Source organism: Eublepharis macularius, chromosome 5, assembly GCF_028583425.1.
Source record: "Eublepharis macularius isolate TG4126 chromosome 5, MPM_Emac_v1.0, whole genome shotgun sequence".
NCBI classification, from domain to species: domain Eukaryota; kingdom Metazoa; phylum Chordata; class Lepidosauria; order Squamata; family Eublepharidae; genus Eublepharis; species Eublepharis macularius.
This window is the reverse complement of record NC_072794.1, coordinates 150,462,763-150,486,965: the sequence shown is the minus strand read 5'-3', so window position 1 is coordinate 150,486,965 and position 24,203 is coordinate 150,462,763. Positions and strand designations below refer to the sequence as shown.

Here is a 24,203-nt window from a genome sequence, read left to right as displayed (position 1 = left end):
AGTCCAATTCACCACCTTGTCTTCCGACCACCTGGTTCCCATTTCCAACCGCTGCACGCGTCAAACGCGTACTCCACGAACGTCAGAAAGCGCAACTGAGGCTTTCTTTCTGCACCGAACGGGCAAGATTCATGCCAGGCTGGCTTCAGTCTTTGCTACAGAGCATGCTCAACTGCTCTACATCCGTCCCCGCCCTTTATCGGAGTGGGGGGGGAGGTAGAGGAGGACAGAGGCCTTTCTATTGCAAAGTGTCCCCTCCTCGCCGTCCCTTCTTTTCCCCCCTTGCAGGTAGCGCGGATCGCGCCAGCAGCGCCCAAGATGAACCACGTCGGCGCGCCCGCTCAGTCTTTCCCCGGGCCCGTGCAATGTAAGTGGCTGCGCGGCTTATACGCGCTCCCGGGCAGGAGTTCGGAGAAGCGGCGCCGCGCTGGAGCTCGGCCGGGCCCCGAAACCTGAGTAGCGTCAGAAGCCAGCCCTCGCCCGGCCCGGGAATCTGGCTGCATGCGAACTGGCCCGGGAACGTGGGTGGCAAACGCAACGAGCGGTGGGGAAGCGGCAGCGGGTGGGATGGGGAGCGAAGCCAGGGGCAGGGGCCGCCTTAAGGCCGCGGGGGAGGGGAAAGAGGGTGCAGTCTCCAGGGAGGATGAAGCCCTAAACCTGGGCGAGAAGTAAAGTAGCTGCGTTCCTACCATGCAATTGAGTAGGATTGCATGGTAGGTGCACAGATGGAGCGTGCCTGTTTGCTGCTTTGAATCTAGGGTGTGTAACTAGCACAATTAACTGGCCTGATTCTGGAGAGCTGCATTCGGTGCAGGCTGACTGGGGGCAGCTGGGCACACGGCCAGGCCTTGGCTCCTCTAGCTGAGTACTGTTTACTGACTGGCAGCAAGTTTCAGTGGTCTTCTCTCCCCCCCCCCCACCCCCATCGTCTTGTCCCTGAAGTCCTTTAACGAATTGAGCCTGCGCTACTTGCATGCAAAACATGCGTTCTAGCTCTGCACGATAGCCCTTCCTCAGTTTGCTCAAGGGTGCTAGTGGGTAGACCAGTTACCTGCTGCTTATGAATTCAAGGAAGCCTGGGGCATCTTCATAGAGTTGTAAATTACCTGAGCTTCATTTTTTATTTTGGATTCTTAAACTGTCCTAGCTTACTTGTAGGGTTCTCAGCCTCCAGGTGGGGCCTGCAGATATCCTAGAATTGCAATTCATCTCCGGCCAACAGAGGTCAATTCTGTTGGAGAAAATGGCTGCTTTGGAGAGTGGACTCAATAGCATTATACCTAGGGTTGCCAGGTTCCCATATTCTCCCAGCAGGAGGGGAAGGGACCCGGCACTTACCTCGTGCTAGCAGTGTGGTATTCCTTCATGCGCACACATGGACTCCAGCACCGGCATGATGATGTCACTCCCGGAAGTGACATCATCGTGCTGACCGCAGGAGCGCTTCCGCACTCCATGCAGGGCCAATTCTGCCTGTTTGGGGCCAAAATCAGCCCCAAGCAAAGCACAAGAGCGTTCCCACAGCCAGTGTAATGACATTATTTCCAGGAGTAATGTTATTGCACCTGTTGGGAGCACGCGCACAGCACATGTTCCTGTGGTGCCTATCGGTGGCCTTCTGCCAACTGGACAATCAGCAGGCAAGGGGGCAAACCCCTGAGAGTTTGCCCGCCACCGGTGGGTACCTGGGAACCCAAATTATACCCCGCGGAGGTCCCTCCCTCTCCCCAAACTCCACCCTCCCCAGGATCCATCCCCAACTCTCCAGACATTTCCCAAATGTGAGTTGGCAACCTTATGGCCTGGAAGCCACAGATTCATTAATTTTTTTCTGCTTTTGCCAAGATCTCTGGTCCCCAAGGCCTTCTTAGACCCTCAGGACAAATTTTGCATTTGGCCTCCTTAATGGGAGCCAGGTACTTAATGGAGAATTTCTCTCTCTCTGGAGAAGAACTAGTCCAACATGGTCCACAGTTTGGGTTATGCCACTTCTTCAGAGAACCTGTTCATGGTGGCAGCCAGGGACAGATACCGTAAAATGAACTCTCTGTCCAAATACGGCCCATTATATGAATTTAAAGGGGAGAGGGAAGATCCGGAATACTGGTTGTTGCGGTTTTGTCCTCACATTCTTTTCTGTGCTCTAAATGGGGGCTGTAGCATCGGCCAGGAATGCTGGAAGCTCCTGTTGGGCTTGTATCCGGAAAATTTTAATCGTTCATGTTTTGGTAACATTGTGACGGGGTGTGTGAAACAGCTACAGGTTGAATACCGTGGGCAGAACTGTTGGCCCTATTGTCACTGCAAGCATGATCCCACTCAGAACAGGCAGTGCCCTCTTTCAGCAGGTGCTTCCTTGATTGGGCATGTGTGAATGGGTGCTGAGAAAGATCTGATAAAGGTTGTACCAGTGGTTTGGCTCCATCAGAACAATTCCAGTGTGCTGGGGTCCCTTGTACAAAGTGGAAGTGAGCTCATACTAGAGAGCCCCGTGTGCTAAGACAAAAGTAGGGTATCCAGAACCATTTTTTTTACTTGTGCAAAACATGGGCAAGCAACATCTGGGCACTGTAAGATACAGGGAGGAAAGCAGTAAGTGTTGCACAAGAACTTGCACAACCAGAATGGCACTAAATCCATTTATGTTTCTGCCTATGTGTTGATGGATCGAAGACAATATATATAAGAATTTCAAAATGTAGAAGAGTCCCTGGGCATGCCTTCAGACTCGACAGCTGTTGTGGGACTTAACCCCTTCTGCTTAGCTTTTTAGAACACTTTGACCTTTGATGCCTTACCATTGTTATCTTCATGATCTACCCCGATATATTTATTTATTCCAGTTCCAGGAGGCACCACCGTCTTAGTGGAACTGACTCCAGATATTCACATTTGCGGACTCTGTAAGCAACAGTTCAATAATCTGGATGCATTCGTTGCGCACAAGAGAAGCGGATGCCAGCTCGCCAGTACAACAGCTGGGACCACCAGTACAGTGCAGTTTGTGTCGGAAGAAATGGTGCCGGCAACACAGACTCAAACCACAACTAGAACAATCACTTCAGAGACCCAAACCATTACAGGTAATTACCCAGGAAATTTTGGAAAGAGATGCTCGGCAGAGAAGAGGAATCATGTTCTTTATCATGACAGAACCTTGGTCACGTGGCTGCACCATTTCCTTGCCTGGTCTTATAAACAGCTACTACAGTCTATGGCAAACTGGAATTGCCTCCAGAAGATTAGGCAGGAAAGCATCAGAGAAGCACATTCTTTGCTTCTTTCAGACCAAAAATGACTAACGTAGGTCCACGATGGCAGTGCCATCCTAAACAGAGTTACAACCTTCTAAGTCCATTGAAGTTAATGCTCTTAGAATGGTATAACTGTCCTTAGGACAGCACAATGGGTTGCTAACATGCACTTGAAAATACCTGGTTGGTAAAATTTGACTGATCAAGCTTGGTATGTTTTGGTGGTTTAGGGTTTGAGCACAGCAAAACTGGCAGGTGAGGTTTTGGCTGTGAGAGACAAAGTCTGGTAAATGGGGGGGAAGGGGTCAAGAGAACAAAAAAATCCAGCCCCAAAATACTTGTAGTGTTTAACAATACACTTTATGGCATGTGTAATATGAAAGCAGCTAGTCAAGTCTTCAAATAACATCTGTATTGTGAAATGTGTGCTGAGATCTTGGAACACTGGGATATAATAGCAGAAATAAGTCCTTTTAATGTATGTGGCAGTCCTGTTGTTTCTTTTACAACCGTTCTTCTTGTATCAAAATAAACCTAAGGAGCTAACATAACACTTGATGGAACAAGCTAGATAGGCAGCTCAGAATATCTGTTTCCTTTCAGGGTTAAATAGAAAATGTCCCTCACGTAGGTCAAGGTACTCTACGCTTTTCTGATGCTCAGCAAGGCCCATTTAATTTGAGAAATTCTCCCCCCCCCCTCCCCATGTTGATGCATTGCTGCAAAACTTGATTATTCAAGGTTACGGAAAAGCAAGCCCCACAGAGTTCAGGAGGACATGATCCCAAGTAAGTGCATAGGGTTTCAGTTTCACTCGGGCCAGCAGGCTAAAGTGGTATCTTTGTTGTTTATTTAGAAAATCTAAAATGCCACCTCTCCTGAGACCTTCTCAAGGCAGTTCGCAAAGGTGATAAAATCATAAAAAACAGTATAAAAGCCATACAAATGAATGAGACATTAAACACTCAGCCATTAAGAAAGAGATCCAAGCAAAGCAGAGTAAAATGGGCTGTACGTGGGGCTGCCACTTAATTGCTTCCAGTGGGTGATCTCCCACCAATGCTCCCTGCCCTTACTCCGAGGAGCAACAGAGGGAAAATAGAGAGAGGGGAGAAATCATTGATTAACACTAGGATATCATTTCTGGTTAAAAAACTGGAAGTGAAGTCTTGACAGTCTTTCCCCTCCCCACCAAAGTTCTCCTGTGGCCCTAAGTGCACCCATTCGGATTGCCGTTGAGGGATTCTTTTTTACAAAACTTCCCTATGTAAGTTCTTGCAAGTGAAAAAAGTAGAACCTTTTCCTGATAATGCTAATTTTTTTGCAAGGAATTTGTGCATGGAAAGTATTAAAAATGTAACCTTCCTGCCCACATTCTGATATGGGAGACCCCATTCTGCTGCATCTATAGACCTGGCTGAGAGCCAGTTTAGTGTAGTGGTTAAGAGTGGCAGGACTCTAATCTGGAGAGCCAGGTTTGATTCCCCACTCCTCCGCTTGAAGCCAGCTGGGTGACCTTGGGTCAGTCACAGCTTCTTGGAGCTCTCTCAGTCCCACCCACCTCACAGGGAGATTGTCATGAAGATAATAATAACATACTTTGTAAACTGCTCTGAGTGTGGCATTGTTCTGAAGGCTGGTATATAAATCGAATGTTATTATTCATATAGCTCTAATTGAGCTCCCAGTCAGTTTAATTAGTGAACTTTGTGGCATTCCACTCATAAGCAAGGAGATGTGCCAGAAAAATAAATTATGTTCTTATTGTTCCAGTGCTGAGAGCAGAATTAGCAATCAGATGAATCTTGAAATGCTTCGAGAATGGTCTCACGTATACTGCTCTGTATACTGTTGACAGTATATGTTCTCATTGCATTGAGTAATCTGCCTTGAGTCTTGAAAGAGGAAGGCGGGCTGTGAATATGATAGTGTCAGGTGATAGTCTGAAGTATTCTTCACACAGTCCGTAATTCTGGTATCGCTACCATCAGATGTTGCAATAGCCGCTAGCCTGGCAGTGGAGAGTGCCCTCAAGTCATAGCTGACTTATGGTGACCCCTGGTGAGGTTTTCATGGCAAGAGACAGAGGTGGTTTGCCATTGCCTGCCTTTGCAACCCTGGTCTTTGTTTGAGGTCTCCCATCCATTTACTAACCAAAGCTGACCCTGCTTAGCTTCTGAGCTCTGACGAGATCACTCTCTCCTGGGCTATCCAAGTCAGGGCACCCACTAGCTTAGGTCATGTAAAAAGGGGGCCTTCCAGAGTCATGGAGGATCGGGTAGGTTAAATGGAACCTCCATGTTCCAAGGCAGTCCAACTGAATACCAGTTGCAGGGAGGTGAACCTGGGAGGAGGTCTGTTGCCTTCATGTATTTCTAGTGGTCTCCCTAGAAGCATTTAACTTGGCACTGTGGGAAAGAGGAAACTGGATTAGGTGGCCCTTTGAGTTAATCCAGCAGTACTCTTTTATTATTGCAGAAGCTACGCTGTGCCTCAGTTCTAGATGTTTAAAAATTTAATCTTTCTTTTATATATGTTTTCCAGTTTCTGCACCAGAGTTTGTTTTTGAACACGGCTACCAAACCTACCTTCCTGGTGAGAACAGTGAGCCTCCAATGACAAATGTGGTCACCACACCACCGAAACCTCGCCCCAAAAAATCCACTGCATCAGTGGCTCAGAAGAAACTCACCTGCTGCTATCCAGGTGGGGGATATACACTTGTGTGCAGATAGGAAGGCAGCTTGTGATTCAGGTGTGATGTGCCTGGATTGGAAATGCTGGTCCACAGACTGCTGCTGATGTACAGATTTTTTCTCTGCCGCTCTTGGTGGGTGGGTAGGAAGCTCTGTTATCTCCTCCTTTGAGTGTTCAAAAGCAATGGAAAATACTGTAAACTGCTTAGCAGATGGGATGAATGGATCGTGCTCTCTGGGTGACTTTAGGAAGCATTTCTTACAAAAGCATCAGTAGTCTGGTTGGCAGGAAAGGCTCCTAAACAAAAGTGTAGAGCACCTTTTGATTAGCCCAGGCTCAGCCATGTATTTCTGGATAGGTGAATCCGTACGCACACAGATCTAGCTGAGTTACGAACAGACTTATATAAACGAAGACCATGGCTCCATCAGGCCCAGCACGCTGTCCCGTTTGACTGGCAGATCTTGCGCAGACATCTTTCCCAGTCCTGCATGCCTGAGATACTTTTAACTGGAGATTTCAGAGATTGAACCTAGAAACATAGACATTGAAATGCATGAACTCCTCTGCTGAATTTTTGCCCCTGCAGTGGCACCTCTGAGTTCCTGCTACAGTTGTTCTCATGTTTTCCTATATTTGCATGGAACGTATGAACTGGAGATACATCTGTACCCAACAAAAAACCCTACATTGCGGTCATCAACATAGCAATGCCACTCCAAACAGATAGACGTTGTAGGAATGGTATGGAACTATTTATGTGCTTACTTCTGATTCACATGCTGTTTGGTGCATGCATGCTCAAGCCTTGAGAGGCCATGTGCCATCCATTCCCTTTTCCTATGGGTTTTCTGAATGTGTGTGACCAGCCCCTCAAACAGCATGTAGCGGCATGATCAGTTCTGTAAGGCAAAAGTTGCTTACCTAATTAATATTAGATCTTGCTTGCTCCTTCAGTGGCCAAGACCACCTCTGCTAGGGCCATCTTTTCACCATTTATATCCCAAGACAAAATTGTGACGCTGCTAAGAGAGGCCTTCTCGTTGGTTGCTCCTTGATTTTAGAGTTCTCTCCTTGCTTGCCCCAATTCCCCCAAACTGAAGGGTCTTTCAGAAGCAATATAATGCCTTTTGATTCACATTGGTGGGGTGAGGGACAGAGAATAGGGTGAGATTCAGTAAGAAGGGGCTTAGTTTGTGTATCTGGCAATTGTACAGTTTGTTACCTGCCTTGATCCTTTAGGATGGGTGAACTTTAAACCAGATCAATAATGTTCAACAGCATGGAATTTGGCACCTTGCCCTGATTACTGAGGCATTCAAGGAAGAAGTACATTCTACTTTATCCCCCCCCCCAATCCTCCCTCTGACCCACGTTTATGTGGGTTTCAGACCTTCTCCAAGACCTGCTCCCCCCCCCCACAATAGACAAGTTTACCAATGCCAGTTCCTCCTATTCTGAATCATTAAAGAGAGGGAGGCGCTCTGAGTGCTTCCACATTAGTTAAAACATAACACACAGTTCCATTTCTCAGCCTCTGAAGTGCTTGCCACGGTCACCATTTCTTAAAAACATTTAAAAGTGCCCATTCATTTGCTGACCCACGTATGGGTTGCAGTACATTATCTGTGCGCTTCCCTCCCCCTGTATGTTGATGGGCAGGAATCTGGAATTGACCCCATCTTGGGACACTTATTATCTGCTTGTTGATTTTATGATGAACTGTTGTTTTATGAATTGTTTTAATATTTGTATTATATTTTTATAACTGCTGTACCTCGCCCTGAGCCCACTTGTGGGAAGGGCAAGTTAGAAATGTAAACAACATCATCATCATCAACAACAACAACAACAATAATAATAATTTTTAAAAAACGGCACCGTTACACAATTGTGAATTGGTGCCATTTCTGTTTATTTTGTTTGTTTATGTGTTTATTATGGATTTTCCTACACTGCCTCTTTACAGTGCCTGCTCAAGCTGGCCTACAATTAAAGCAATGTAGCAATATAAAACGAGCCAGGTTTTTTTTTAAATGCTGTTTAATGCTTGTTGTGTCCCATGACTTTTTTAAAACAGGTATACTTTTGCTGATTGTCAGTAAACACGGGGAGAGTGGATTTATGATCATAATGGAGCAGAACTCAGTGAGAAAATCTGGGGCTAAATGCTTGCAATGGTATCCTCTGACATGTAGCTCCTTTGTTGTATTTTCACATGCTGCATGTGGAACAGCAATGACATTCATTGCAAAGGAAGTCCCAATGTGGAAGCACCCTCAGTAGAGGATGCAAGTGACGGTGCTGTGAATAGCACTTCCTTTTCCTGGGCTTGCCATCCCTCCCTTGAAGTCTCAGAGCCAAGCTACAAGTGATGCCCGACACAGGTTGGACACTTGTCAGCTTCCCTCAAGTTTTGATGGGAAATGTAGGCGTCCTGGTCTTGCAGCTCGGCTCTCCATTTAATTGAAGTTTACAGAGCGGCAGTCTATGGGAGGGAGAACATATGGTCGGGAGGGGATTGCAGGCATCGGACTCTCGCCGGGCACCCCCATTCCCCTCCACTGGGTGTGTGTTTCTGTAAACTTCAATTAAGTGGAGAGCCAAGCTGTAAGACCAGGATGCCTACATTTCCCATCAAAACTTGAGGGAAGTTGACAAGTGTCCAACCTGTGTCAGGCATCACTTGTAGCTTGGCTCTCAGTGACTTCAAGGAACTTTGCAACTTGTAAATTGACCTTTGAATTGTATTTACATCCTGTTCTACTGCTCCCAAAGATGGAATGTAGAACTACACTAGCAGCACTTAAATTATTTTAATCAGTGATCTTACCATGTAGTGCCAAGAAAATTCACGGAAGCTTTATTTAATTTATATGGCAGTCATACAGACCCGAGTCATGAAGAGAAAATATCCTTTATCATATGATTATGTCAGTTAACTTCATTAGAATGAATATTGTTTTGGAAGTTGTCTTTACTTGGCAATCTTGACTGAAAATCTTGACTGGTTTCCCCATGCTTCTAATATCAAACAGCCAACTGAGTCCACAACATGGTGACTATGGGCACCAAGGTGCCCACCAACAGCTTTTTTGGTGCCCATCAAATCTTTTTAGAAAGAGGCGGGGCCAGTTGGGGTTCTTGCCCAGCAGTACTTCTTGTCCACTGAAGATCTGATCTGTGCAGATTAAAATAACATTGTTTCAATGGCAGCTGCCACCACGTTGTATGTTTCATTTTTCCACACCCCTCTTTCTCAGTGTACTTTTTAAATTACCTCTCTTCCATCCTGCATTTGAGTTTCCTATGTGTATGGCTTTGCCCCCTATGGCAGCCATTTTGTGGCTGGCTCCACCCTCTTTAGCAACCATTTTGTGGTTGAGCCCACCACTCTGTCAGAATTCCAAAAATGCCCACGGGCTCAAAAAGGTCAGGGACCTCTGTGCTATAGGGTCAACACTTCTATCAAAATGTTAACATGTTAGTTTCAGGTGGGTAGCTGTGTTGGTCTGTAGTAGAAGAACAAGATTCAGGTCCAGTAGCACTTTGAAGACCAACTAGATTTCTGAGGTATGAGCTTTTGACAGTCAAAGCTCAGAAGGGAGCATTGACCCTTGAAAGATCATACCCTGGAAATCTAGTTGGTCTTTAAGGTGCTACTGGACCTGAATCTTGCTCATCGTATTAGTGTTTAAGACCATTTTTTTAAAAAAAATAAGAAAAGCATATAGAAGCATATCTGCTGTCTTCTTGTTCTAATAGCCATTTTTAATGTTCTGGATCTCTCCCCCTCCCCCCCCCCTTTTTTTTCTCAGGCTGTCAGTTCAAGACATCCTATGGTATGAAAGATATGGAGCGGCATTTAAGAACACACACAGGTATATCTCTAGGGTTATGGCCTAATGGGGTCTTTTCAGCCAAATGTCATAAGTTTTATCCTACACTGACTCAGAATGTGATAGAATGTTGTATTAATCATGTATGCTGTGCAAGTCATATATGAAATGTATAGATATGTTTGACATGCAAGGCCTGACTGCATCTTACTTACAGAGTTTTTCAGGTTTACTCTTCCTTTTTTCAACCTTGAACTGGCCAGCCAAAATGAAGTGATATATTGTTAGAATGATGCTGCAACTACAAGTGACGAATGACACAGGTTGGGCACTTGTCAGCTTCCCTCAAGTTTTGATGGGAAATGTAGGCAGCTTGGCGGAATGTTGGACAAGTGACAGTTGAAAAGTCCATTGGACAGCAGTCGGAGAGCCAAGCTGCAAGACCAGGATGCCTACATTTCCCATCAAAACTTGAGGGAAGCTGACAAGTGTCCAACCTGTGTCATTCATCACTTGTAGCTTGGCCCTGAGTTATAAATGGCTACCAAACAAGCTCCCAACACAAAGAACAATGCCAGACAGTTGATTCAATGCCTAAAAATAATCCCGTTGTGAAAATAGCATCCATCAGAGCACCATCACATCACACCTTTAGAGAGTACGAATCAGAAGGTTTAGTAGAGTCATGTATTGGCCTGTATAGCAAAGAGTCCAGTAGCATGTATTGTCGAAGGCTTTCACGGCTGGAGAACGATGGTTGTTGTGGGTTTTCTGGGCTGTATTGCCGTGGTCTTGGCATTGTAGTTCCTGACGTTTCGCCAGCAGCTGTGGCTGGCATCTTCAGCTGTGGCTGGCATCTCTGAGAGATCTCTGTCTTTTGGTGCTACACCTCTGAAGATGCCAGCCACAGCTGCTGGCAAAACGTCAGGAACTACAATGCCAAGACCACGGCAATACAGCCCGGAAAACCCACAACAACCATAGTCCAGTAGCACCTTTAAGACTAACCAACTTTATCGTAGCATAAGCATCTGATGAAGAGAGCTGTGGCTCTCGTAAGCTTATGCTACAATAAAGTTGGTTGGTCTTAAAGGTGCTACTGGACGCCTTATTATTTTGCTACTACAGACTAACATGGCTAACTCCTCTGGTGTTGTCCTGTGTAATAGCATCTATATAAGCTAGCCACACTCTATAATTTCTGAATTTCTCACATTTGGAATTCAGTTAAATCTACTTTCCTCTTTTCTGCCAAAGTTCTGGGTAAGAAGCTTTGAGACAATGTTTTTTTTCAGTAAGTCAACCTAGATAGAATAGAAATGGCACGTGTGCGTCTATAGGATTCTCTTCAATAGGGTATGCCAGTGCTCTGTGTATCTGCGCAAAAGTGTTTTGTTTAATCAGATCTAGAGTTATCAAATTGTTTTAAAGTAATTTTAAAAATTAATACATTGACTGCTTTTTGGCTGGGAAATAGTGTTTCGCATTGAACTTGGAACAAATAAGCAAACCTCAGTATCTCCCTTAGAGATAGAGGGCTGTGCCCTGCAGAGATTGAATATTTTAAAAGGACGTTTAAATTACCAAACAGCACTGTGATTTTGGTGGTTAATGCATTGCTTTATTTCAGTCAAAGAGTTAAAAGTAATGCCCCCTCACAGATGGTTCCAAGCGACTGCCGGAAACCACTGGTCCATCTAAGCCAATACTAAACTTCTCTGACTAGTAGTAACTAACTCTTCAGGGTATCGGGCAGAGGCTTCTCCAGGCAAAGTAAATGGGACCTGTTTTGCTAAAGATGATAATGGTTGAATATTGGCCTTCTGCAAGCAGAGCATATGCGTTACAACCCCAGAGTAAAGATAGGAGCTCAATTTCTGTGTTAGAAAAATAAAGTGCCCGGAACTGGATTGAAAATGGGCAAAGAATCTTTTTGGGGCTGGGGGTGGCAGGTCGGCTCCACTGCCCAGTGGACACTGCTCTGCCTTGCCCTTCGAGTCATCTAGGCACCTGCAGCTGTCCATGTCTCTGCTGGACTTGTGTCACCCTCCCAGCTTCCCGTCCATCAGAGACATTTCTCTCTCTTCCTTTTGGTACTCCACTGCCACCACTTGGCCTTTGAGGAATTACTTGCTGAGAGGACCAAAGGTCCGAGCTCTCCTGCGTAGGCTTGCTGTTCTAAGGCTCTGCCTCATGGCTGAGTCTTCATGCTACTCAGCATCTGGTTACTCAGAGATTGCTTGCTGCACTCACACACCACTGGGGGATTAGCAGTTTGCCAACAGACCACCCCCTTCCCATGGCATCCATTTTAAATAGGATACTCACACGGTGGAAGTCTGTGTGGTAAGAATTTAAAAGCCTTTGTTAAAAAGAAAAATATTCATATGCACACTCTCAAACACAATAGATTGCACAAGGGACCCAAAAGACAGGTGTAAACATGCAGTTCCTCTGCCCCACATCTTTATACATGCCCTAGCTGATATTATTCTAAGGTAGGCTCTTTAACTGAAAAGGTACAGCTTTCTAGAAACCTCCCATCACTTGTAGTCTTGGATTAGGCCAGCAGCCCTCCACATGGCTCTCCATGCGCTGCCTGCAGGAGCCAGGTGAGACATCCTCCAGCTCAGGGGAACCAGTCAGAAGAATTTCCCTTCTGTGCTAAGGGATTTTAATGTCTCTGAGCGGGACCACAAGTGACGCCTGACACAGGTTGGACACTAGTCAGCTTCCCTCAAGTTTTGATGGGAAATGTAGGCATCCTGGTCTTGCAGCTTGACTCTCTGACTGCTGTCCAATGGACTTTTCAACTGTCACTTGTCCAACATTCCGCCAAGCTGCCTACATTTCCCATCAAAACTTGAGGGAAGCTGGCAAGTGTCCAACCTGTGTCAGGCGTCACTTGTGGTCCCGCTCTCTGTTTGTCCACACCTGGGAGAAGGTCAAAGAAGCTTTTCCTGATGTCTCCAAGAAGAATCTTTCTAGCATTTTAAAGCTCCTGACTCTCTTTCCCCAGCTAGGTGACTGTGACCAATCCATCGTCTCCATCTTGGCAGGCCATTTCCATGTCTTAAGGCCTTGCGGGGTGTGACTTGAAGAGCAGTTGACTTGACTTCCCCCCTTCTGCCTGTTCTCAGCTAAGAGACACTTTAAAACTGAAGGTTTTTTATATCATCCGAACTTCCAGGATAAAAAGCTTTTCTCCACAGGGAGTTACTAAAAGATGATAAATATACACAGAGAAAAGCAAAATGTTCTAGGTGGCTACTTTTATTAGGTCAGCTCCGTTGATATGATGGGGTCAGCAAGCTTTGGAGGTACACCATTGTTTAAAAATGAATTCTGCACTGAGTCCTTAACTGCATTGTGAGTCATCCGAGTCATCTGCTTCTTGGCCTTTGGGCCTAGTGTAGTGTAATGTAGTGTAGTAATCTAATTTATGATGGGAGCAATATCAGATTTTGTCTTTGCAAATGATTTTTCAATTGAGTTTGCCCCAACAGGAAGTAATCCCATTTTCAGAGCTACGCATGCGTGCAAATATTTCATCTTGTGAGTTTTTTGGCATGCAGTGTGGCAAAGGGGAAGAAAGGCATCTTGAAACAAGAACAAAAACCACCTTGAAAGATTAATTTAGGATATCTGCATGTAGACTAGTGCTAAAATCTTTCATCAAATTCATACTATCTCGGTCCTAAAGCTCTGCATTTCTTCCCCCTTCAGGTGACAAGCCCCATAAATGTGAAGTTTGCGGTAAATGCTTCAGTCGCAAAGACAAGCTGACAATGCACATGCGATCCCACACTGGGTTGAAACCTCACAAGTGTAAGCACTGTGACTACGCAGCTGCTGAGAGCAGCAGCCTGAACAAGCATCAGCGCATACATTCCAACGAGCGCCCTTTTAAATGCCAGATTTGCCCTTACGCTAGTCGTAATTCCAGCCAGCTGACCGTACATCTACGATCCCACACAGGTAAGTCCAGAATGTTTTCCCAGATGTTGACTTTGACTAAATAGGGGCAGTGATACTGCAAAATGTATTGAAGTCAAAGAAAGGACCTGCCTGTATCTGTAAACTATAGTCCCCTGGCTCAGGTTGCAGCACAACTCCCAAACACCAACATACCTATGAATGGCTGTAAGTTCTGTAACTTTGGACCTTCACAATCTCCAATTATACTGTCCAGCCACAAGAAATGGAAATTTCAAAAGAAAGCAGGTGTTTCAGTGCCATGGTCACCATAATCAAATCTCGAGAGTCTCTCTGGGGTCACAGACTTGAGTCAGGTTCTGAAGTGAAGCAAGCAGAAAGGGCTGCTTTGTTGACTAGGCAAAGGCCTAAGGCAGGATCTTAGTATTTGTAGTAGATCTGGCCAGTCAAGCGGTTTCATTCATACTGCCCACCATTCATAGAAGGCAACATGCACCCCTGTTGACTTCTGTGCCTTCGGTGGGCTCTAAGGCCTAAACACAATCCATGGCGGCCTACTAAGGCTAGGTGCTGCACACACAGTCCAAGACTCTTACAGTATGAAATTACTCACCGCTGTACCTATTGCTAGAACTATCAGTTACACTTTTCTCCCACCCTTCCTTTAAAAAGTTTGAGGTGGTGTACGTGGTTCTTCCCACCTCCACGTTACCACTTCAACCATCTTGTGAGGGAGATTAGGCAGAAAGAGAGTGACTGGCCCAGGGTCATTCACGGGCTAACTACATACCACATTTCCCCCTGAGGATGTGCCCAGGTCTGATGGAGGGGCATTCATGGGCCCAGTTCAGATGCGGAACTTGGCATGGAGGGGGAGCTTAGACCTCCCCCCACATATAACATTTTCCTGATCTAAAATGGCTCTGGGAATGCCGTTTGGCCTGTTGGCTCTGCATGCGTACTGATGAGCTACACATTTATATTTTCATAGTTAAGCAAATAGCACTCCATCAGGCTGTTTCTGGTCAGGAAAACAGCGTGCAGGCAGAGCGGGGGGGAGGGGATCTAACCCTTTTTCTATATATTGTTGCCAGGGGTCATTTCATAGAAAAAGACCTGGAGGAACTCATTAGCATAACTCATCAGCATAACTCATTAGCATATGCCACACCCCCTGACATCACCTATCCTGGCTGTTTTGGACCCAATCTTGGCCATTCAGGGCCAAAATTGGGCCCAAAATGGCAAAAGGGGGCTGAAAATGGCCGAAAAGGGGCCCAAAATGGTCAGGATCAGGCCGCTGCTCAGTGGGAGAGTGATCCACCACCCGTCAGAGGCCTGATCTGGGCGGGGCCACCTCACATGTGACCTCTTTGGGGAACTGCCAGAACTGTGTTCCTGCGTGTTCCCCCTCGAAATGAGCCCTGATTGTGGCCCTGATCAAAATCAGGTAATCAGTGAACTTCATGTTGACTGGGGAACTGAACCTGCAAGTTCCTGGCCTAGTATGAAACTAACCACTACACACATTAGCTATAGCAATAAATCTCATTGATCCTGGCCAAGTGGTTTAGCTGTTTCATTACTCAGATGGGTGACTGGCCAGCATGGTGTTGTGGTTAGTGTTGGGTCAGGATCTGGGAGACCCAGGTTCGAATCCTGCCTCTGCCATGGAAAATTTGCTGGGTGATCTCAGGCCAGTCACGCACTCTCAAATTAACCTACCTCATAGGGTTACTGTTGTGAGGATAGAACAGCATAGAGGAGAACCACATAAGCCTCTTTGGGTCCTTATTGGGGAGAAAGGTGGGGTATAAATTAAATAAATGAATTCAGCTTTTAAGATTGAGGTTGCTCTTTTTTTTTTCCTTTTTGAATATTTCTTCATCAATGTCAAATCCTGTAAGGACAATGAGATAAATCTGCATATCACATCAGTCTCTAGATTTGAACATTAAATGTGCTGCCCAAATTTAGACTCATTTAGTGAAATTTGGCATATGAAAATGGGGTTATTGGGATGTGTACTGTGCCAAGGCTGTCATCAGAAAAGTAGATAAAAATTCAATAACTGAGTTTTGAAATGCATACACAACTGGATGTAGGCAGCCTATAAAATAAGCTGAACTGGCAGGCCATGTGTCTTCATTAATAAAATGAGTGTAATAAACATTTTACACCATGGGCGTCAATTATTGAGCAGACGCATGGATTAGAACAGTATGCCACATTGCGATTTGAAGAATATGCAGCATAGATCGATTAAATATGTAGCCGGGTGAGCAAATTATGCTTTCGCCTTTTGCAGTCTCCCATTTATGAAGATCTATAAAACACTAAACTGGTAAAGCAAATTAAACTGTATGTGTTGTGATTATTAAAGAACAGAAACATTTACTGAATGAAGGACATTCCTGCATTTTATTTCTGCCTTAAATGGCACCCCATGGTTCTTTCACTCTTCTCTGTGTGTGTGATGAGTGGGATAATAAAAGAACGTTGTGCCATTCAACTGATTGAGAGTGACGATAAGTCAATGGTGCTGTTTTATGCAGCGGTATTAGTAATAATTGGCTATTCTGAGTGCTGTTCGTACTGTGAAAGGTATTGATACCGCGGATGTTCAGTATCCTGTTGATCTGGTGATTAAGCAGGGGGTGCCATCTATGGAGGTATGTCAAAGCAAGGCTAGCGTTTCATATATGATCCCTGCAAAATTCTGCTTCCATTACTGGTCTGTACCACCACCCTATGTTGCATAGCTGTCATGACTGTGAGTTCGGCAGGACACAATGAAGCATTTTGCAAAATCTTAAGAGAGAGAGAGAGAGAGAGAGAGAGAGAGAGTGAATATAAAAAAGCCCAGTTACAGATTTGTAATTCACACTAGTGTGTTCAAGAAGGTGAACACAGAAAAGGGCTATGCAGCTAGAACTGGGCTTGGTTCTCGCTGGTTTTCATTAAACTGGGTCAAAGGAAAGAGCCTTCTTCCTAGTGTTGTTAAACATGGGGGAGGGGAATGAGACTCTAACATAGCAGTATTGTTATGCCCTTGTGGTTGTCCCACCTGGGTGCCATTCACTCTTGTGGGGACAGTAAAACTGGGTACACCATGATAGAGAGCCAGTGTGATATGGTGGTTAGAATGTCAGACTAGGTTCTGGGAGACCCGGGATTGTATTCCCCTCTCTGCCATAGAAGCTTGAGGTGACTTTGGGCCAGCCATGCCCTCTCAGTCTAATCTGCCTCATAGGGTGGTTGTAAGGATAAAATGAGAGTACAAATCGGGAGGAGAGTGACTTTGGATCCCCACTGGGGAGAAAGATGGGGTATAAATAAAGTAAATAAATAAGGGAAACCCAAATTTATTCCCTTCTCCCCCCATCAGTGGATTGCACTAAAGAGGACTGTTTGGGGACAAGACCATATGTCTCTGTATAGAGAGACGTTACCTCAACCACATGCGAACTGCCTACAAAGTTTGTATGAGTGATCTCTGTGTGCATAAACAAGAGCATTTGAGCTAGTAAGTACAATATGTCTTGGAGAATATTCAGTTTCAGTTGATTATAGGTAAGCCGAAAAGCTAACACATGTGAATAACGAATCCTGTGCTGTCGAGTCGCAACCAATTCATGGAGACCCCATCCATGGGGTGTTTAAGGCAAAAGATGGTTTGCCATTGCCTTCCTCTGCATAGGAGCCCCTGTCTTCCTTGGTGGTCCCCCATCCAAGTACCAACCGTGGCTGACCTTGCTTAGCTTCCCGGCTCTGACGACCGCAGGCTAAGCTGAGCTGCACATACACTTATTTTATTCCCTATAAAGTTGATTGCAGAATGCTCTTTATCCAGGTTGTACGGTGGATCATAGTTTGGCATGCTTCATTCAAAATGCTTTTCTTGCCCACAGGAGATGCTCCCTTCCAGTGCCGTTTATGCAGCGCCAAATTTAAAATCAACTCTGATTTGAAGAGGCACCTCCGTGTGCACACCGGGGAGAAGCCCTACAAATGCGAGTTCTGTGATGTGCGCTGCGCAATGAAAGGCAACTTGAAATCCCACATCCGTATCAAGCACAACATGGAGAACACCTTCAAGTGCCTGGAGTGTGAGTTCCAGTGTGGGAACAAAACCAGCCTCCGGCAGCACCTGCGCACCCATCAGCCCGAGCAGCCGGTGAAGTGTCCGGAGTGCAGCTACTCTTGTTCCAACAAAGCAACCCTCAAGGTTCACGAGAGGATTCACTTCAAGGATCGCCCTTTCAAATGTGAGTTCTGCAGCTTTGACACCAAACAGCGGAGCAACCTGACCACCCACATGAAGAAAGTGCACCGAGAGAAAGTGAAGGTCAAGAAGAAAATCGCGGAGAAGACCGAAGGAGACAGGCCAAAGGATGGCTGCGCCAGGCAGGTGGCTAGGCTGGAGGCCAAGAAAGCATTCAGATGTGATCTCTGTGAGGCCTCTTTTGTCCGGGAAGATTCTCTGAGGAGCCATAAGAGACAGCATGTGGAATTTAATGGGACAAAAAATACCGAGCTGGCTGTTTTGCAATTCCAGATGGACCCAAGTAGGCCAAGCGGGGCTCCTATTACAGTCAGTCATCTCCACGTGCCGTTGCAGGCATCACCCTACAGCGAAGGGCAAGTCAAGATCATCGTGGGGCATCAGATGCCTTCAGCCAGCAACCTCGTTGAAGCGGCTTCAGTCAACGTCGTGCCTCCCACTTTAATAAGCCAGAATCAGGAAAACCTGGCGGGCAGCAGCCAGTTGCAAATACTGCAGCAGGTGAGCTTGCTCGCATCACCTCTCCCCACAGGGTCTCAGACAGAAAGCATTTCAGTAGGCCAACCAGCAGTTCTCCTAACAACTCATGATCAAACTGACGGCACAGCACACCAGACCCTAATCCCTGCCCTTCCAGTGGGCAGCCACGAGGCCTCTGCTAACCAGGCGTTCATCAACGGTGCTGGGATCAGCTGCTCAGACTTGGAAGGGCTCAACGCATTGATTCAGGAAGGGGCAGGTGAAGTGACCGTGGTGAGCCATGAGGATCAGCACATCACGGTGACCTCAGCTCCGCCCATCTTTCCCCCCTCGGCGTCAAAGCAAACCTACTCTGTTATCCAGAGTGAAGCCCATGCAAGTTTGCTGTGTCCTGCAGATTCCATACCCGATTAGTCCAGGTAGAGAAGGGGGGGTGGGAATTCGCCTGTGTTCACCATTCTGTCGGCATATCAAGTTCAGCCGGATCATGTCCTAGATTTAGGCAGCGGAGTTCAGCAGATAAAGCAGACCCTGGTGTCAGAATGCCAGCCGATTTCTGCCACTCACTGGAAACGGAACATCTTCTTTGTCAGAGCATGCCATGTACATGTATTCAGCCTAGAGATATCACTGCATTGGAGGGAAGAGAAGGGAAGTGTGGGTTGCTCTGAATGGGTATCGCTCAGAGGGAATAATCTCTTTATTCAAAGATCACCATCTCCGTTTCCAGGAGTGGAACCCTTGCTTGGTGGGCCACCATCGCAGACAAATCTTCTCTTTAATACTTCCTTCCCAAATTGAAGATTACAGCCTTAAAAATATATCCACTGAAAGGAGTTGCACTCAAAATATCTTCAAGCTGTACAGCAATCACAGATCGGATGCATAACATCCGTTTTGTGGGAAAGAGTGTGTGTTTTGTTTTTTGCTTTCATTCCTGCAAACCTTAAAACCATGCATGCACAATAATACATAACATTTTCAATTGGAACTTTTGACTGTGCTGGATTGCAGTTATACTATAACCCTATGTGATGCTGACCACATGGGTCCAGTAAGAGTAAGAGCCAGGTCAGACAGGGTGCTAGGAGCTCCCAGCATCTTTTAAAATTCAGTAATCAGGTCCTGATTGAAACTGAGATCCTGGTGCAAGAAGACGCCAGGGAGGGTTGAACCTCTTCCCCACCCCCCACATGCCTTTTTCTTTACCTGTAACAGTCCAGGAGAGCCCCTATTTGCCCAAGTAGGGCATGAGCTTGTGCTTCTCCATTGTGACAAATAGTAATTCCCAGAGGCCATTTCAGATCAGGGAAATGGCAAGGTGGAGAGAGGCTTAGGTCTAGATCCAGACTCAGTTGGTAATGTCCACCAACTCCCTCTTCCTACTGCTGGGGCCCCTTATGCCATTCTCCAGTGTTCCCTATCACCCCCAGAACAACATTTCATGGAGATCAATGGTAATAGGGATGAAGGAATATTCTGCTGAAGGGATATTTAGTCTTAACCCTTAACAACACCCCCCATCCCTTTTGCACCAGGGTCCAGATCTGAATGCTAGGAACTCCCCATTCACAGAATTGCCAGCTGCTTGTTAACTTTAGCAATAGGAATTGGAAGTCCAATAGAGGATTCCCCCTGCCTTCTGCTACTTCCAAAAACTCAGCCTTGTTGGCACTGTTGCCTTTTTTTTACTGGCCCTGCTTCTCTCCTTTGAAGAGCAGCTCGGACTGTTCTGAGAATCGTATGCTTTTTAATGGCATAGCAGCAGCCCAGTGAATACCTATGGTAATCTTTGGTGTTGGCTCAAATAAAAGCCAATTAATTACTTTATCCCTCTGCTCCCCCCCCCCCCTCTTAATCAGTCATTCCATATCATGTCCAGGGAGAACAGCTGCTGAACCACAGAACAAACCCTTTGATTGTCACAACTGATTGTAATAAGGGGCAGAGAAGCCTGGTGTGTTCAGCACACTTCCCATTGAACAGTGTTTTACAGTTTGTGGTGCAATCATCTTGCTTATTGGGGGGCATGGGGCATGTCATTTTTATGGCCCAGAGCATGGTAACTTCTGATGCTGCGCAATCTAGGACTCATGATCAGAACTGTGGGTTAATGTCAGAATAGATCCAACCAACTGTTTCGTTGCTGGCACAAAGGAAACAGGTGTGAAGAGGAAGGGTGCCTCCCGTTTTTTTCAATTTCCCATAAAGCTACTGTACCTTTTTCCACTTTGCATTAATCATTAGAATAGACCTCTACACTGTGCAGTCTCCTTAGATTGCATATACCATTGGAACACGTCTTGGATCATTGGAACAGGCCTCTGCACTGTGCAATCTCCTGTTGGACTGCAAAGCGATGCTGTCCAACAGGAGCTTCTCTTTTGCTTTCTCTTTGGGACTGGCAGGCACATGACCAGGTTGTCCAGGCCTACACTACATCATTATGTTAGGACAATTTGATCGAGTCACTTCCTTTCTGATTTTTATTGTACTTGAGTGTCTAAAGAAGCACATGCGGGAGATGAAGGAATAAATGCATTCTGTTTGTACTCGTTCGTTGGAGGAAAACCTGCAACGAATCATTTTCTGTCACCTATAGGTGGTGCTAGAACTCAAGCTGAGGTTTGAATGGTTATGTTAAGAATAGACTGTGCATCATAGGCACTTCCTGTGAGATGGATACTGCTCCTTTGTTGTTTCCTTGTTTCAGCTCCCTCTGGTGTGTGAATGATAACTTGAAAACTCTTCCTGAAAGTGGAAAATAATGATAAATTAAATTAGAAGCAATGAAAAATCAAAGTAATCTTGAATCCTGTGCATCTTTTGAAAATGGTGCCGATCTTAAGGATTTGTGATGTACGTAGTTTATGAGGAATTGGGACAGACAGGAAACCCTCAGCAATGTGCAACCAAATCTCTCCTTCTAGGATCCTAATATGAAGCAGAGACTTCAGTAGCCTTAGAAGGGTATATCTCGGTTTAGGACGGCACTGCTAAAGCTCTTGAGCAAGCTCTTTTTCCTTCTGCAGCTCCAACTGACTCTCAATCACTTTCAACCTTCTATTTCTCCTAAAGCATGCTCAGTTTTTATTGGGCCACGACAGGGGTGGGGGTGGGGGGACGGGGCGTCGGTTTTTTCATTCATTTGCAAAATCACCTTAACTTGGGAACTAAAAACCATATTGAGTTTTGCTTCTTCACAATTGGCATGAGCCAATATTAGATGTTGTGATGGTGATAAAAACCCACTTTGCTAACCTCATATAAATAAATAGCCTTGTAACATTTTGTCACACTTTAGCAAGACATTCTAACAGGGCAGAGTCGTACAGCTTTTAACAGGACCTTGGTATTGCAGACTGCAAAAAAAAGTGAACCCCTTGTACCACACCCTCTCATTATGTATAAATATACAATCTAGGAAAGTATACAAATTCACAATCTATATATATAAAGACAAGTGTCCTGACTGACTCATCAACGCCCAACCCAAATCCCTGGACCTAGAAGCGTGAAATTTGGCAAGGACATTCCTTTTGGTGTAGAGGATCACTAAGAAGAGATTTTAAGAAATTCGCCCCCTAAGGGGGTAAAAAGGGGGTGAAATGTGTTTTCCCATAGCTTCCCTGTGTGGCTGGCTGGGTGCTCATCCCCCTCCCCCCACCAACGGCCAACTCAGCCACTCTGCCCTGAGGTCATTTGCATATGCAGCCTTGATTGCTCGTCATCCCAACATTCTAAACAGTATGCAGGACACATGCAGTACTGAGGACACCTTCAATGACTCCCAGTCATTGAACGTGTCCTGAGGTAAAAATACATCTCCCCTCTAGGTTTTCCAGTCTCCCTGTGGGGCCTGGCTTTCCTGTGTAGCTGGGAGGCTGAACTGTGTTCTGAGGTGAAAATTAGGTCAGGGAAACTACAGAAAGTTGAAGAAAGACAGTACAAGACTCCTGAAAAGGGATTTTATATAAAAGTGTGGCAGCTGAGTTTTTAAATGTTCATGAGGAGATGGTACACAACCTTTCTAGGGGCCATTTCAATGTGAACCTCTCACATGAACCTGCCAAAGGACCCACCACACCACCCCTCCCTCAGTCTAACTCCACACCTCTTGCAGGCATCACCTCTTACTGCCCCCAAGAAGCCTCCTGGCAGACATTGTGCAAGATATACCAATGCTAAAAGGAGGAAGCAACTTAGAGGTGTGGCAAAGAAACATGCACATCATATTCCTGCAGTGCACTGAGCAGCTGTGGGCAAGTACCAGCAAGTCCAAGGGAAAGGTGACCATTCCTGCAGGCCTGGGCACAGTAGTGACAATCCTAGCAGACCTAACAGCCACAATATACCCTGATGTCATCACTATCATGAAAGAAGTCCATAGACGGACTGTGCAAGCATGCGACTCTGACCCCCAAGAAAAACAAGGATGCCATCATTAATGAAACATAACTCCCTTGAAGGGGCAGAAATGGGATACAGATCTGTGGACTCCGTGGTGTAAATGGATGATGTGGTCCACTATCCTGTGGAGTTCCTCAACATGCTCAACCTTCCTGGCTTCCAAGCCCACAAGCTCCTCTTCAAAGTGGGGGCTCCAAAGTGTGGGGAAAACACCAACGAGGTCTACAAAGAGGTCCTTCAGTAGAAAAAAAATGTACATATTTTTCACTTTATTTATTGCACTACAATCTTTTCCTTTTAAAAATCTCTTCAATAAATCTTACATTTCGAAATTCACTTCATCAGTTTTAGGCATCAACATGGTTCGCTTTATTCAAACACTTTTGTGAAGCTCGGGTACTATGGTGTTATACTACAAAACCAACTCAACCCCCCCCCAACCAAAAGATGTTACATACCCATAAATAATATAACTGGATTTAAAGTTGTTAAATGCCGTAGTGAAGCATGGGTATCAAGCTAGTCTATATAAAGACACGTGTCCTGACTAACTCATCAATGTCCAGCCCAAACCCCTGGACCTAGAAACGTGAAATTTGGGGAGGACATTCCTTTTCTGATGTAGAGGCTCACTAAGAAGGGATTTTAGGAAATTCGCCCCCTAAGGGGGTAAAAAGGGGTAACGTGTTTTCCCATAGGGATACAGCTTCCCTGTGTGGCTGGCAGGGTGCTCCCCCCCACACCAACTGCCAACAGCCTCTCTGAGGTAATTTGCATATACGGCCTTGATTGGTCATCATCCCAACATTCTAAACAGTATGCAGGACACATGCAGTACCTCAGGACGCTTTCAATGACTCCCAGGGCATCCGCCATAGGTTACAGACGTACCGAGAACCTTCGAGATTCTTTAGTTAGATCTGATTTTCATGTCAACATTCCGATGAAGTCACAACCAGTAGGGCACTTTATGAGTAGAAGATGTAATGTTTGTGACCTGGCAAGAGAAGTCGATTCTTTTATAGCGAGATCTACTGGACAGGTTATTTCCCTGAAGGATTTTTCTACATGTAATACATCTGGCGTCATCTATGTTATGTTATTGAATGCTCCTGTACACTTCTATATGTTGGCAATACCATAAGACTGGTAGAGATTCTCACACTGGAACATATTTCCCATATTAAGAACAAGGTTATAGATGCGCCTCTGGTGCAACATTTTGTTAATTGTCATAGAGATCCCAGGGACTTTAGCTTCTCAGTGTTACAAGTTATAAGAACATCTAGTTTGGGGGATACA

General features: G+C 45.5%; 1 protein-coding gene across 2 annotated transcripts; it reads left to right on the top strand.

Moving 5' to 3' along the window:
• The first annotated feature begins 318 nt into the window (after window positions 1–318).
• Window positions 319–19,312, top strand: ZFP64 (ZFP64 zinc finger protein). Of its 2 annotated transcripts, XM_054981410.1 has the most exons (6): window positions 319–367; window positions 2,844–3,083; window positions 5,799–5,960; window positions 9,770–9,832; window positions 13,517–13,768; window positions 17,638–19,312. In XM_054981410.1, the coding sequence occupies exons 1-6, from the start codon at window positions 319–321 to the stop codon at window positions 18,903–18,905; spliced, it is 2,034 nt and encodes a 677-aa protein (XP_054837385.1). In that variant the 3' UTR covers window positions 18,906–19,312. The 2 variants fall into 2 exon arrangements, with proteins under 2 accessions (XP_054837385.1, XP_054837386.1); XM_054981411.1 differs by lacking the exons at window positions 319–367; window positions 5,799–5,960 and adding an exon at window positions 538–574.
• Window positions 19,313–24,203: the final 4,891 nt, after the last annotated feature.

What these genes read in the sequence shown, in the direction of transcription:
- ZFP64 (XM_054981410.1), top strand. Translation starts at nt 319, where the DNA reads ATGAACCACGTCGGCGCGCCCGCTCAGTCTTTCCCCGGGCCCGTGCAA. An exon ending in GCATTTAAGAACACACACAG is followed by an intron (nt 9,833 to 13,516) that starts GTATATCTCTAG and finishes TTCCCCCTTCAG; the next exon opens with GTGACAAGCCCCATAAATGT. An exon ending in ACATCTACGATCCCACACAG is followed by an intron (nt 13,769 to 17,637) that starts GTAAGTCCAGAA and finishes TCTTGCCCACAG; the next exon opens with GAGATGCTCCCTTCCAGTGC.